Source organism: Cervus elaphus, chromosome 9 (genome assembly GCF_910594005.1).
Source record: "Cervus elaphus chromosome 9, mCerEla1.1, whole genome shotgun sequence".
Lineage (NCBI taxonomy): Eukaryota > Metazoa > Chordata > Mammalia > Artiodactyla > Cervidae > Cervus > Cervus elaphus.
Window position 1 is genome coordinate 6,602,989 of NC_057823.1, and position 13,378 is coordinate 6,616,366.

Here is a 13,378-nt window from a genome sequence, read left to right on the forward strand (position 1 = left end):
GGGGCATGCCTGTGTCCTTGGGTGGCAGTGGGTAGGTGAGCTGCAGGCACTTCTGGGCATAAGTGAGGCACACGTGCCTGAGTTCCTGGGGACACATGTGTCCTTGTACAGGGATGCAGTGCACCAATGGGTCAATCAAGTCATCCAAGGTTCTGTCTCTTTTCAACCCCTGCCCACTCCCCTGAGGCCCAGGCCTGCCAGGACACACGTGTGCAAGTGTGAGCATCCACGTGTGTGTGTCCTGTGCACGTGTGACTGGTGTGTGCACACATGTATCTGTATCTGAGCACGCACACACATACATGCATGTACACACATACAGACCAAAGGAAACGCCTCGAGGCCCACCTGCTGTGGAAGTGGCCGATGTCCTGCACGTTTCGGAAGATGACCGCCTTCTGGCTGGCCACGGCTGCGGGCACGTGGGGGCAGCGGTCCAGGTACTGCATGTGGTGGCTCTGCAGGAACTGCAGCGCGCCCACGAAGGACTGCTCTGAGCTCAGCAGATCCCGGATGATGGCACTGGCAGGGCGGCAGCCGTGAGGGGAGACCCAGGAGCTGAGCTGCTCACCGGGGCACTTCTAGGCCACACGCACTGTGCTGACCACTTTCAGAATGGGCCGGGCAAGATGATGGAGGGAAGGGCGCCCCCACACCCACCAGGCAGCCCCGCCACACGAAACTAGTGTCTCAGAGCTCCCCAAGAGAAAGCCACCTTCCCACAGCACCTGTGTGGGGGCCCTCACCTCAGCCTCGTCTTGTACTCGTCCTCTGACAAAGCCTCCCCGGGGAACTCAGGGGCCTCGGCTGGCCCCCACTCGGGAGACAGCTGGTGAGAGACGGAGGCACAGGCAGCCTGAGCACTGGCCTGCCCCTCGAGGGTCAGGCTCCCACCTGCGACCCCAGGACCACCCCCCCAGCCACCTAGTTACCTTGAGCCGCCTGTCCAGGTAGGCAGGGGACACCCAGCCCTGCCGAGAGGGGCTGTTTTTGGTGGGTTTGGTGCGCACGAGCCAGCGCAGGGGGTGGGCAGAGTCCAGGACCTCCACGTACTGGCCCTCCCGCAGCAAGATGGCATCCTGCTCAGCCCCCAGGGGCAGGTAGTCAGCTGTGACCACATAGATGTCAAAGATCTGCGGGTGAGACGGAGGAGCTGCTGTGTCGGACCTGGGCTGGGGCCAGCCAGGTCTCCCAAGGCCCCAGGGACCCCGTGCAGACACCAGAGGGGAGCAGGGCTGGGAGAAGGCCAGTGGGCCTCCCAAGGCCTCAGGTCACAAGGTCCCCAGGAGTCAGTGGAGAAGACACAGCCATTCTGACATTCTCTGAGGCTCTAAAAGAGGCCTTACCCAGCTCCGGGTAGGGAACTCCTTTCAGGAGTGCAGGTGGCCCCCTCCAAAGGGACCAGGAGGAGTCTCGGGATGCTGGGCGTGTCCTGAGTCAGGGTGGTGATGCTGGCCACGCAGGGGTGTTCCCCACACCTCCTTCTCCCCCATACCAGCTTGACCTGTGCCCTGCCCCCACAGCTCTCACCTCCGCTTCCCCCACCCCTCGCCTGCCCACGCACCTCTCCCCGGGAGTCCCCGTCCTCGGACTCTGAGGACGACTCCTGGACGCTGGAAGAGGGGCGTGAACGGCCATGCCGGGGGGACGCGGACGGCGTCTTTGACTCCTCGTCACTGTCAACTCCAGGCACCTGCAGCTTCGCTGAGGGACAGAGGACACAGGAGGCCCTCAAAGGGCCTGCCCCACTGGCCGTCTCCCCACGGGTCTCCAGGGCATGCAGGTGGGGAAGGTCCAGGCCTGGGGCTCGGTCTCAGCCTTCCCTGGAGCTTGCTCCATCATCAGCCAGCCTTACCCTGTGTGATCTTGGCCGACACCATCTCTGTGATCTGCGAAGTGAGCTTCTTCAGGAACTCCTCCGTGCCCACCTCGGCCAAGGACAGATGGCCACGGGCCTCTGCTGCCAGGAGCTCTGTTGGGGCCAGAGCCTGGCTCAGCCAGCTGTGTGCACCACAGACGTGCCTGAACACAGGCACCCAGGCCACCCTGGGCTTGGGGTCAGAGGTGCCGACACACACAGAGCTGGGCCAGCACTGCCAGAAGCAGGCCATACTGACCACGACTGGGGTCTCTTTGGCTCAAAGGCATCCGAGCCAAGGTGTGATTTAGGGGACCATGAACTTGGGGAAGCAGGGTCTGGGCAGTGGAGGCAGTAGGTGGCTGGAGGGAGAGCAGACAGTTGGGGGCAGCGGGCAGCCTGCAAAGGTGTAGGGCGGTGGGTGAAGGGGAGCTGAGGGCAAAGCTGAGCAAGTGGTCAGGCTAGGCTTGGAGCTTGGAGCTGTGGGGGTCCCCAGGCGGGGGGGTCTGTGCCACTTTCATTCCTGTTGTCTGCTTGGCCTTTGGTCTGGGAAGGGGCTCGGGAGGGACACAGATCAGAGGGAGCCCCGCCAGGCAGTGTAATATGAGGACAGGTTCTGGACACCGAAGGCAGTGGGCAGGACCCCAAACTGTGGCTCAAGGGCTGGGAGGCCAGAACCCTGGCAGCTTCAGGTTGACCTTGATGGACGTGGGATCCTTTGCGGGGGCGATGGGTCAGGGAGGTGTTGGGGTTAAGGGGCAATGAGGATGACCCATGGTGGGCAGCACAGGAGAGGGAGGAGTGGGGATATTAACAAAGCAGGTCGGTGAAGAATGATCCCACAGGCAGTGGGCACATGGATGTATGGCTTCTTCCTCCTGACTTCTGTGCAGACTCAGTATTTTCCATAAAAAACGAGTTTAAAGCACACCAAGGTGCTGGGGCCCTGTGCAGGTCAGAATTGGGTCCACAAGAGGCCAGGGAGCCCTGGCCCGAGTAGGGCCAGCCGTGTTCCCAGGGCCACACAGCCCGGAGCAGCCCCACAGTCCTGGGGCGGCCCGCTGAGCAGCCTCCTACACGCCCCTGTCCCTCCCTGCACAGACGTGTGCCCACCCGGCCCGTACCTCTCTTCTGCCCAGAAAGGTCCGTAAAAGCTGCAGGTTCTGACATCTGTGCAGCAACAGCTTGGGTCCTAGAGGGGGAGGAGATACCCTGAGGAGCCTGACAGAAAGGAGCGTCTGGGGGCCGTGGGGCCAGACGCCACAGTCACGGTCCTGGGGAAGGACTCCTCTCCAGTGGGGAGCTGAGCCCCATGACCCAAGCAGAGCAGAGCTGGGCCGGGGTGCAGGACGGGGCTCCACCCCAGTGGCAGCACCGCCCCCACTCCCAGGACCTGCACCCCCAGGGCCCACATTCTAGGGCCCTCTCTGCTGGCCCCCCGGCTCCTGAGCAGCCCCTCACTCACCCCTGCAGGAAGGTGGAGATGAGGGCCTCCTTCACCTCGGGCTGCTCCTCCGTGGCCCCCGCCTCCTTAGGCACTGTCGGGAGAACAGGGTGGACCACCAGAGTGATACCACACACCCTTGAGCGCGGATTCTGGCCAGCACCCCTGCCAGTGATGCCTGGCCCACCCACCGGGGCCCTGGCCCTGTCCCCTGGAGCCCCAAGGAAGCCTGTGCCCACTGCCCCAACTTGTCCACAGTCACTCCACCAGTGGCAGGAAATGGAAGGAGCGTGCACTTGATTCACCAGCCCTCCGAGGAGCTGAGAGGGCCCGGGAAGAAACCACTCAGGGTGGTGGGGGCTTCTAGGAGGGTCTAGCTGAGCGGAGCCCACAGGGTAGCGGGTGGGGACTGGCCCAGGAGCTCGGAGGCTGCACACCGCCCACTGCGCCCCCGCTCCCACGCCCACTCACGGCCAGAGACGTGCAAGCCTGCGGAGCAGAGGGCCTGGCCGGCAGCGTTGGAGGCGATGCAGGTGTAGGTGCCCTGGTGCTGTCGGCCCACGTCCAGCAGGACCAGGCTGTGCTGCTGGGCAGAGCTGGCCACCGTGTAGCCCGGCGTGTGGCGGCCGATCCACAGCACACCCTGCTCCGCTTCCTCCCGCAACCAGTGCACAGCCGGCGGTGGGCTTCCTGTGGGCAGGAGTGCATGCTGGACGGTCCTTCCCCACACCAGGAGGGCGGCTCCCCCCCGAGCCTCTCTAGAAGGGTCCTGAGCAGGGGCGCGGAGGCAGGACCGCCTACCTTCCACCTTCACGGAGAAAGTGATGCTGGAACCCTTTTTCACCTTCTTGGAGGAGAATTTCTCCAGGAACCGGGGTGGCACCAGCTGCTGCTGTGCATCTGGAAAGACACAGGGCATTTGGCGGTAAACAACACGGATCCCCAACTCCACATGGGAATTCCACAATTCCCCCTCACATTCCCTCACTGAATCTATGCCCAGGGCCTCCCTCTCTCTGCCCTCTTGATTCAGCTCACCTAATGCTGGCTTCTCTTCTGGTTCATTGGGGCCTGAAAAAAGCACACAAGTCAGATCTACAGCATCAAGGTGCCCCCTCCCCTGAACAGGCCTGCCTACCAGGGTGGGAGTCTCAGGGGGCCCCACCACTCCCACACACAGCACCGTTCCTAAACCTGGCTGGCCGTGCAGGCCTGGGATTCGCACTCAGGCCCCATGGACCAGACGCAATGCTACCCCATATAAGCCCAGGGTTCTGGGGTGCTGTGCTGACACCAACACAGGGAACAGGTCTGCTCAAAAAGTCACACTGAAGCCAAGCCACAGGCCATGTTGGCTCCCCAGACCAGCGCAGACTTGGGTAAGACTTGCAATCACCTTGCCGTGCTCAGGACTTGGAAAAGTAAGCAAGTTCAAACTTCTACTTCTAAAATGACTATGTGCCTCTTCCTCCCCAGAGTCTCCCGAAGGCCCCATGCTTGCCTGGGACTACTCCACCAGCTAGCGAGCCTTCTAGCTAGTCAGTTTTCATGGGCCCCTTGCCCCCTCAGTTTCCCTGGGGGCTCAGACGGTAAAGAATCTGCCTGCAGTGCAGGAGACCTGGGCTCAATCCCTGGGTTGAGACGATCCCCTGGAGAAGGGAAAGGCTACCCCCTCCAGTATTCTTGAATGAAAAATTCCACGGCCAGAGGAGCCTGGTGAACTACAGTCCATGGGGTCACAAAGAGTCGGACGTGACTGAGTGACTAACACTTTCACACGCACACTTCACCCCTCAGGGGCACACGTTCTCTGGGAAGCAGTTTCTGGCCGCCTGTGGCTTCTGTACACAGGGGCAGTGACCACTGGGTCCTGGCTTCCAGGCCTGCCACAGCAACCCAGGTGTGGACGCCAGGCCCTGCCACCTTGCTGGGCACCCACCTCGGACCAGGAGCCGAGCAGACGAGTAAGCAGCACCCACGGCGTTGCTGATGTACGCTGAGTACTGGCCGGCATCCTCGCCGGTGACCGAGACAACCTCCAGGGTGTGCAGCATCTTCCTGTCCGACATACGTATGTGCGCGGATGCAGTCAGGGGCTGCCCGTCTTTGAACCAGTAGAGTCGGGGTGTGGGGTAGCCTGAGGCCACAGGGGGAGCGGTGAGCACAGGGCCCCAGCCCAGTGGGCACCATGCCTGCCACAGGCCCTCAGAGAGCCTGGGGTCACAGGTGATCATGCAACCGTGGCTTGGCAGGGGAAGCGCCTTGCCCTCCGTCCCTCTCCCGCTTACCTTTCACCTTGAGCTGGAACTTGGCCAGCCGCGTGCCAGGGGCCACCTGCAGGTCTTTCAACTCCTCCACGACCTGGGGCAGCTGCCCCTCCTCTGAGGTGGACTCTGTGCCCTCCTGCTCCCGGCTGGCAGGGAGAACAAAGAAATGGCAGCCCTGAGGAGGACCAGTGAGGGCTCCGGGACAGGAGGGGCCCGGGGTTGGGGTGGGTGATTCCTGAGCTCTCCTCTGTGCTGGGTGGAGGGTATTGTGGGCTGGCTGAAGCCACCACGGTTGGGATGCTGTCAGTCCAAGCCAGCACTGCCACCCCCGCGAGGACCTGGGACCACCAGCCCAGCGGGCGCTGCCCACCTCCGCCTGGCCCTCTACCTGGACAGGTAGCCCTGGGCGCTGAAGTAGGATGAGGTCTCTGTGGCGTCCGCAGCAGTCTCATAGTCGGTGCTGGTCACTGCGGATGAAGGGAGGGGCTGAAGTGACCTGCACCTCATCTTCTTCCCAGGCACGAGCCCCACCCCAGAGGGTACCCGACGCTCACTGCATCCCTTCCCAGGGACACTCACACTTCTGCACTTCTGAGTCAGAAAGAACGGGGGACGCGGCTACCCCACGACCCCTCCCTGTCCCCAGGCTATTTACCAACCCATGTTTCCAGGCCTGTAACTGACATCAAGACCCAACAAATTATCAATACTGGGCTTCATAATAGGAGACAGTGGCAATTAACTTAGCTCCTTGGTTCCACCTAAGTAAGGAACAAGGGTGACACAGGTCTCAAAACCAGCAGCTGGGGTTTCCTCTTAGAGCCACAATGAAGAGTAAGGACTAAATTTATCCTCTGCTGTGGTCTGAGTGCTGTATCCCCCCAAAATTCATATGTTCAAGTCCTTACTCCTAACATGACGGTGTCTGAAGGTGGGACCTTTTCACAGTGATCAGGTTTAGATGACTTTATAAGGGTGGAGCCTCATGAATGGGATTAGTGCCCTTCTAAGGAGGGGCCCCTTCTCCCTTCCCCCATGTGAGAACACCATGAGAAGACAGCTGTTGGCAACTTGGAAGAGGACTCTCACCAGCACCCTTCTGTCTCCATGACTTCAGGCAGTGTGCTTCTATTATTTAAGTGGCCCAGCCCATGGGACTGTAATAACAGCCTGAAATAAGATACCCACCCCCAAAACAACCAAAGGAAAACAAACACAATAAAGAAAATAATGGCTGTGATGTAGTGATTTATAATAAGAAATAGAAGTTTGGTCTTCCTCCTGTTCCTGACTCAGAGTTCCCACATGCTTGGAATTTCCTAACTGGACAGGCGTAGAGACTGGGATTTTTTTTTTTTTTTTTTAAAGAACAGGTTTTCTTTTTTTTTTTTTAATATATATTTATTTATTTATTTGACTGCATGAGGTCTTAGTTACAGCACATGGGATCTTGTTCCCTGACCAGGGTTTGAACCCGGGCCCCCTGCATTGGGAGCACAGAGTCTTAGCCACTGAACCACCAGGGAAGTCCCCAGAGACTGGGATTTTTTAAAAATTTATTTTAATTGGAGGTTAATTACAATATTGTGGTGGTTTTGCCATACATTCACATGAATCACCCATGGGTGTTCCCGATCCTGAACCCCCCTCCCCCCTCCCTCCCCATCCCATCCCTTTGAGTCATCCCATTGCACCAGCCCTGAGCACCCTGTCTTATGCATCAAACCTGGACTGGCGATCTATTTCACATATGATAATTACATGTTTCAATGCTATTCTCTCAGATCATCCCACCCTTGCCTTCTCCCACAGAGTCCAGAGTCCAAAAGTCTGTTCTTTACATCTGTGTCTCTTTTGCTATCTCACATATAGGGTCATCATTACCATCTTTGTAATTCCATATATATGCATTAATATACTTTATTGGTGTTTTTCTTTCTGATTTACTTCACTCTGGATAATAGGCTCCAGTTTCATCCACCTCATTAGAATGGATTCAAATGTATTCTTTTTAATAGCTGAGTAACATTCCATTGTGTATATGTACCACAGCTTTCTTATCCATTCATCTGCCGATGGACATCTAGGTTGCTTCCATGTCCTGGCTATTGTAAACAGTTCTGTGATAAACATTGGGGTACACGTGTCTCTTTCAATTCTGGTTTCCTGGGTGTGTACGCCCAGCAGTGGGATTGCTGGGTCGTATGGCAGTTCTATTTCCAGTTTTTTAAGGAATCTCCACACTGTTCTCTATAGCGGCTGTACTAGTTTGCATTCCCACCAACAGTGTAAGGTTCCTTTTTCTCCACACCCTCTCCAGGATTTATTGTTTGTAGACTTTTTGATAGCAGCCATTCTGACCAGCATGAGATGGTACCTCACTATGGGATTGATTTGCATTTCTCTGATAATGAGTGATGTTGAGCATCTTTTCATGTGTTCATTAGCCATCTGTGTCTTCTTTGGAGAAATGTCTGTTTAGTTCTTTGGCCCATTTTTTGATCAGGTCGTTTATTTTTCTGGAATTGAGCTGCAGAAGCTGCTTGTATATTTTTGAGATTAATTGTCAGTTGCTTCATTTGCTATTATTTTCTCCCATTCTGAAGGCTGTCTTTTCACTTTGCTTACAGTTTCCTTTGTTGTGCAAAAGCTTTTAAGTTTCATTAGGTCCCATTTGTTTATTTTTGCTTTTATTTCCAATATTCTGGGAGGTGGGTCATAGAGGATCCTGCTGTGATTTATGTCGGAGAGTGTTTTGCCTATGTTTTCCTCTAGGAGTTTTATAGCTTCTGGTCTTACATTTAGATCTTTAATCCTTTTTGAGTTTATTTTTGTGTATGGTGTTAGAAAGGGTTCTAGTTTCATTCTTTTACAAGTGGATGACCAGTTTTCCCAGCACCACTTGTTAAAGAGATTGTCTTTTCTCCATTGTATATTCTTGCCTCCTTTGTCAAAGATAAGGTGTCCATAGGTGTGTGGATTTATCTCTGGGCTTTCTATTTTGTTCCATTGATCTATATTTCTGTCTTTGTGCCAGTACCATACTATCTTGATGACTGTGGCTTTGTAGTATAGTCTGAAGTCAGGCAGCTTGATTCCTCCAGTTCCATTCTTCTTTCTCAAGATTGCTTTGGCTATTCGAGGTTTTTTGTATTTCCATACAAATTGTGAAATTATTTGTTCTAGTTCTGTGAAAAATACCATTGGTAGCTTGATAGGGATTGCATTGAATCTATAGATTGCTTTGGGTAGTATAGTTATTTTCACTATATTGATTCTTCCAATCCATGAACATGGTGTATTTCTCCATCTATTTGTGTCATCTTTGATTTCTTTCATCAGTGTTTTATAGTTTTCTATACATAGGTCTTTTGTTTCTTTAGCTAGATTTGGATTTTACATTAATGACATGATATTTTTTTGAAAGCCCCTAAGGATGTGGTGATTTTTCCATAAGCTAGGGTAACCAACCACAGGATTAGGTTGGGAACCCCCTGACCTCCAGGAAGGAGAGAAGGGCTGGAGATTTACTTCAGTCACCAATGGCCAATGATTTAATCAGTTGTGTTTGTATAATGAAACCTCCATAAAAACCCCAAAGAATAGGGCTCAGAGAGCTTTCCTGTTGGTGAGCACATGATCAGGGGAGAGTGGCAAGCTCAATCTGGGCCCTTCCCACCTGCCTGGCCTATACATCTCTTCCATCTGGCTGTTTCTAAGTTATATCCTTTTATAATAAACTGCTGACATAGTAAGTAAAATGTTTCTCTGAGTTCTGTGAACCACTTTAGCAAATTAATCAAAACCAAGGAAAGAATCACTGGAACCTCTAATTTATAGCATATTGGCCAGAAGCACAGGTGATAATCTGGACTTGCAGGTGATATTTGAAGTGGCGGTGGGGGGGGGGGGCAGCTTTGTGGGACTGAGCCCTTAACCTACGGGATCTGATGCTATCTCCAGGAAGATGGGATCAGAATTGACTTAAACTATAGGACACTCAGCTGGTGTCTCAGAGAATTTCTTTTTGTGGGAGAAAAAATACCCACACATTACAACTGGGTACAGAATCAGCAGAATGGTTTTCATGTCACAGGCATTACACAAGTGAAGGACAGTGATCTATTAGAGACAGGAATGCAGGTGGATTCTTTACGAACTGAGGGAAGCCTCAGGAAACAACAGTGGGCCCTATAATTGCCCCAGCTTCCTGCCTGAAGTTTACATGAAGGGGAAACTGAAGCAGAGCCAGGCAGATTCTGAGTAGAGGAAACAAGAGCTGATGTCCTGAGGGACAAAGGCAGTCTTTGTCTAGGGAACAGAAAATCCAAGAAGAGAAAGCTGTGCAGAGAGGGCCCCCTCTCTTGAGGATTCAGCAGAGCACCAATTGGTACATGCAGACAGGAGAGCCATCTGAAAGGCCCAGAGGAGACACTGCCAGAGGAGCACAAGGGCTGCAACAGTGTCTGTTTACAGGCAGACCGGGCACTTTCAGAATTCATGGGGCATCAGGTAGAGTGCTCAGGAACACTCTTACTTCAGCAGACAAAGGCGACCAGCCTTGGACTGAGCACTGCCTTGGCCCCACCTAACAAATCACACAAGGCAGATCCAAAAGGATCCAGCTGCTTCCAAGTAACTCACTGTATTACTCAAGACGACGTGCAGAAACACAAAATACCCACCTCCCAATGGGGTTAAATTCACACTTTCAGGCATTCAGCCAAGACTGTCAAGACATGCAAGAGGTCAGAAAACACACAACACATAACATGCAGAATAACCTGTCAGTGGAAACCAACTCAGACTTGACACAGATGTTAGAACTGAGAGAGAAGGACATTCACACAAGCATTAGAACTGTATTCCATGTGTTCAAAAAGTTAAGATGAGATCGAGAACATATCAGAAAGATTCAAGTAGGGGGGCTTCCACAGTGGTCTAGTGCTTAAGAATTTACCCACCAACGCAGCAGACATGGGTTTGATTCCTGATACAGGAAGCTCCCACATGCTGCAGAGCAACTAAACTATGCATCACAACTACTGAGCCAGCCCTCTCGAGCCTGCGAGCCACAACAAGAGAAGCCACCACACCAAAACAAAGAGTAGCTCCCACTCCACGCAACCGGAGAAAGCTCATATGCAGTGACAGCCCAGTGCAGTCAAAAATTAAAAAGCAAAAAAAAAATCACTTTTAAGAAAAATGATTCAAGTAGAACTTCTAGGGATAAACAATACAATGGATGGGATTGATAGCAAATTAGATACTACAGAAAAAAAGGACAGTGAATGTAAAAGCATAGCAATAGAAACTATGCAAAATGAAATGCACAGAAAACAAGAATTTTAAAATTTAAAAGGATTATGAATAAGCTGTAGTACAACTTCAGTTGTGCTCAGTTCTCAGTCATGTTTGACTCTTTGTGAACCCATGGACTGTAGCCTGCCAAGCTCCCCTGTCCATAGTATTTCCCCGGCAAGAAAACTAGGGCGGGTTGCCATTTCCTTCTCCAGGGGATTGTCCCGACCCAGGGACTGAACCTGCATCTCTTGCATTTCCTGCATTGCCAGGCTGATTCTTCACAAGATTCTGCAAGATAATTACAGAAAAACATCTACTGCTGCCTCACTGACTAGGTCAAAGCCTTTGACTGTGTGGATCACAGCATATGGTGGAAAATTCTTACAAAGATGGGAATACCAGACCACCTTACCTGTCTTCTGACAAATCTGTACGTATGTCAAGAAGCAATAGTTAGAACTGGACATGGAACAATGGAGTGATCCAAAATCGGGAAAGGAGTACGTCAAGGCTGTATACTGTCACCCTGCTTTTTTAACGTATATGCAGAGCACATCATGAAGAATGCCAGGCTGGATGACTCACAAACTGGAATCAAGATTGCCAGGAAAAATATCAATAACCTTCGATATGCAGAAAGCGAAGAGGAACTAAAGAGCCTCTTGATGAAGGTGAAAGAGGAGAGTGAAAAAGCTGGCTTAAAACTCAACATTCAAAACCTCAGATCACGGCATCAGGTCCCATCATCCCATGGCAAATAGATGGGGAAAAAATGGAAACAGTGATAGACCTTATTTTCTTGGGCTCCAAAATCACTGCAGACAGTGACTGCAGCCATGAAATTAAAAGACACTTGCTCCTTGGAAGAAAAGCTATGACAAACCTAGACAGCATATTAAAAAGCAGAGACATCATTTTGCCAACAAAGGTCCATATAGTCAAAGGTGTAGTTTCTCCAGTAGTCATGTATGGGTGTGAGTGTTGGACCATAAAGAAGGCTGAGCACCAAAGAATTGATGTTTTCGAACTGTGGTGCTGGAGAAGATTCTTCAGAGTCCCCTGGACTGCAAGGAGATCAAATAAGTCAATCCTAAAAGAAATCAACCCTGAATATTCATTGGAAGGACTGATGCTGAAGCTGAAGCTCCAATACTTTGGCCACCTGATGCGAAGGGCCAACTGATTGGAAAAGACCCTGATGCTGGAAAAGACTGATGGCAGGAGGAGAGGGGGGAGACAGAGGTTGAGATGGTTGGATGGCATCACTGACTCAATGGACATGAGTTTGAGCAAGCTCCAGGATTTGGTGATGGACAGGGAAGCCTGGCATGTTACAGTCCATGGGGTTGCAAAGAGTCAGACACAACTGAGAGACTGAACAACAAGTGCAACTTCAAGTGGCTCGATTATGTATAAGTCCCTAAATGAAGGGGAAAGGAAAAATATTTCAAGAAATAATGCCTCACAAATTTCAAACAATGAAAAATATTAAAATATAAATATTAAGAATATTACAAGTATTAGTTGCTAAGTTGTGTCCAACTCTTTTGCAAACCCATGGATTATATAGCCCACCAGGCTCCTCTGTTCATGGAATTCTCCAGGCAAGAATAGTGAGTGAGTCAGCCCTTCCATTCTCTAGGAGATCATCCTGACCCAGGGATCAAACCTGGGTTTCCTGCATTGTAGGCAGATTCTTTACCATCTGAGCTACCAGGGAAGCCCCATTAACTCAAGAAACTCAATGAACTGCAAGACAAGGAACATAAAGACAAGTGCACCAAGAAATATGATTAAATTACTCAAAAACCATTGATAAAAAAGAAATAATAAGTATCCAGAGATTATGTTTGCAGGAATTGACAAGCTGACCCTAATATTCCTTAAAAAAATGCAAGAGACTCGGGATGTTCAAAACAATCTTGACCAAGAACCAAGTTGGCAGACTCACACTCATAGTTTCAAAACTGAATACAAAGCTATGATAGTCAAAACAGTGTAGTAATGGCATAATGACAGACATCTGGATGAATGGAAGAGAACTGAGAGTCAGAAATAAATCTATATATTTAATGGAAATTCATTTCTGGCAAGAAGAGTTCCAACACAATGTTATGAGGGAAAATATTCTTTTCAACAAATAATACAGGTACTTTTCCCCAGCCCATAGCTTTTCATCCTCAACACTTGATTTTTCACAGAGCAAAAGGTTCTAAGTCTGAGGAGGTCCAGTTTACCAGTTTTTCGTTTTAGAGTCAAGTCTAAGTAGTCTTTTCTTAGCCCTTAATCCTGAGGATTTCTTCCTACTTTTTCTCTAAAAGTTTGATAGGTTCATATTTTACATTTAAGTATGTAATCCTGCTGCTGCTGCTAAGTCACTGCAGTCGTGTCCGACTCTGTGTGACCGCATAGAAGGCAGCCCACCAGGCTCCCCCATCCCTGGGATTCTCCAGGCAAGAACACTGGAGTGGGTTGCCATTTCCTTCTCCAATGCATGAAAGTGAA

At 51.6% G+C, this 13,378-nt stretch overlaps 1 protein-coding gene and 1 non-coding gene across 2 annotated transcripts in view; both read right to left on the bottom strand.

The window, feature by feature from the left end:
- OBSCN (obscurin, cytoskeletal calmodulin and titin-interacting RhoGEF) overlaps window positions 1-13,378 on the bottom strand; it is a 226,880-nt gene that overhangs the window by 18,183 nt on the left and 195,319 nt on the right. The window contains exons 76-88 of the mRNA XM_043910748.1: window positions 5,958-6,036; window positions 5,591-5,715; window positions 5,242-5,439; window positions 4,341-4,373; window positions 4,104-4,202; window positions 3,774-3,992; window positions 3,324-3,396; window positions 2,983-3,050; window positions 1,856-1,972; window positions 1,565-1,704; window positions 933-1,133; window positions 747-829; window positions 349-522 (exon numbers count right to left, since the gene is read on the bottom strand). Coding sequence (XP_043766683.1) covers window positions 349-522; window positions 747-829; window positions 933-1,133; window positions 1,565-1,704; window positions 1,856-1,972; window positions 2,983-3,050; window positions 3,324-3,396; window positions 3,774-3,992; window positions 4,104-4,202; window positions 4,341-4,373; window positions 5,242-5,439; window positions 5,591-5,715; window positions 5,958-6,036 — 1,609 coding nt within the window. The remainder of the gene's footprint in view (window positions 1-348; window positions 523-746; window positions 830-932; window positions 1,134-1,564; window positions 1,705-1,855; window positions 1,973-2,982; window positions 3,051-3,323; window positions 3,397-3,773; window positions 3,993-4,103; window positions 4,203-4,340; window positions 4,374-5,241; window positions 5,440-5,590; window positions 5,716-5,957; window positions 6,037-13,378) is intronic.
- TRNAG-CCC lies at window positions 7,023-7,095 on the bottom strand. Its single transcript has one exon. It is a non-coding gene; the product is annotated as a tRNA-Gly (tRNA).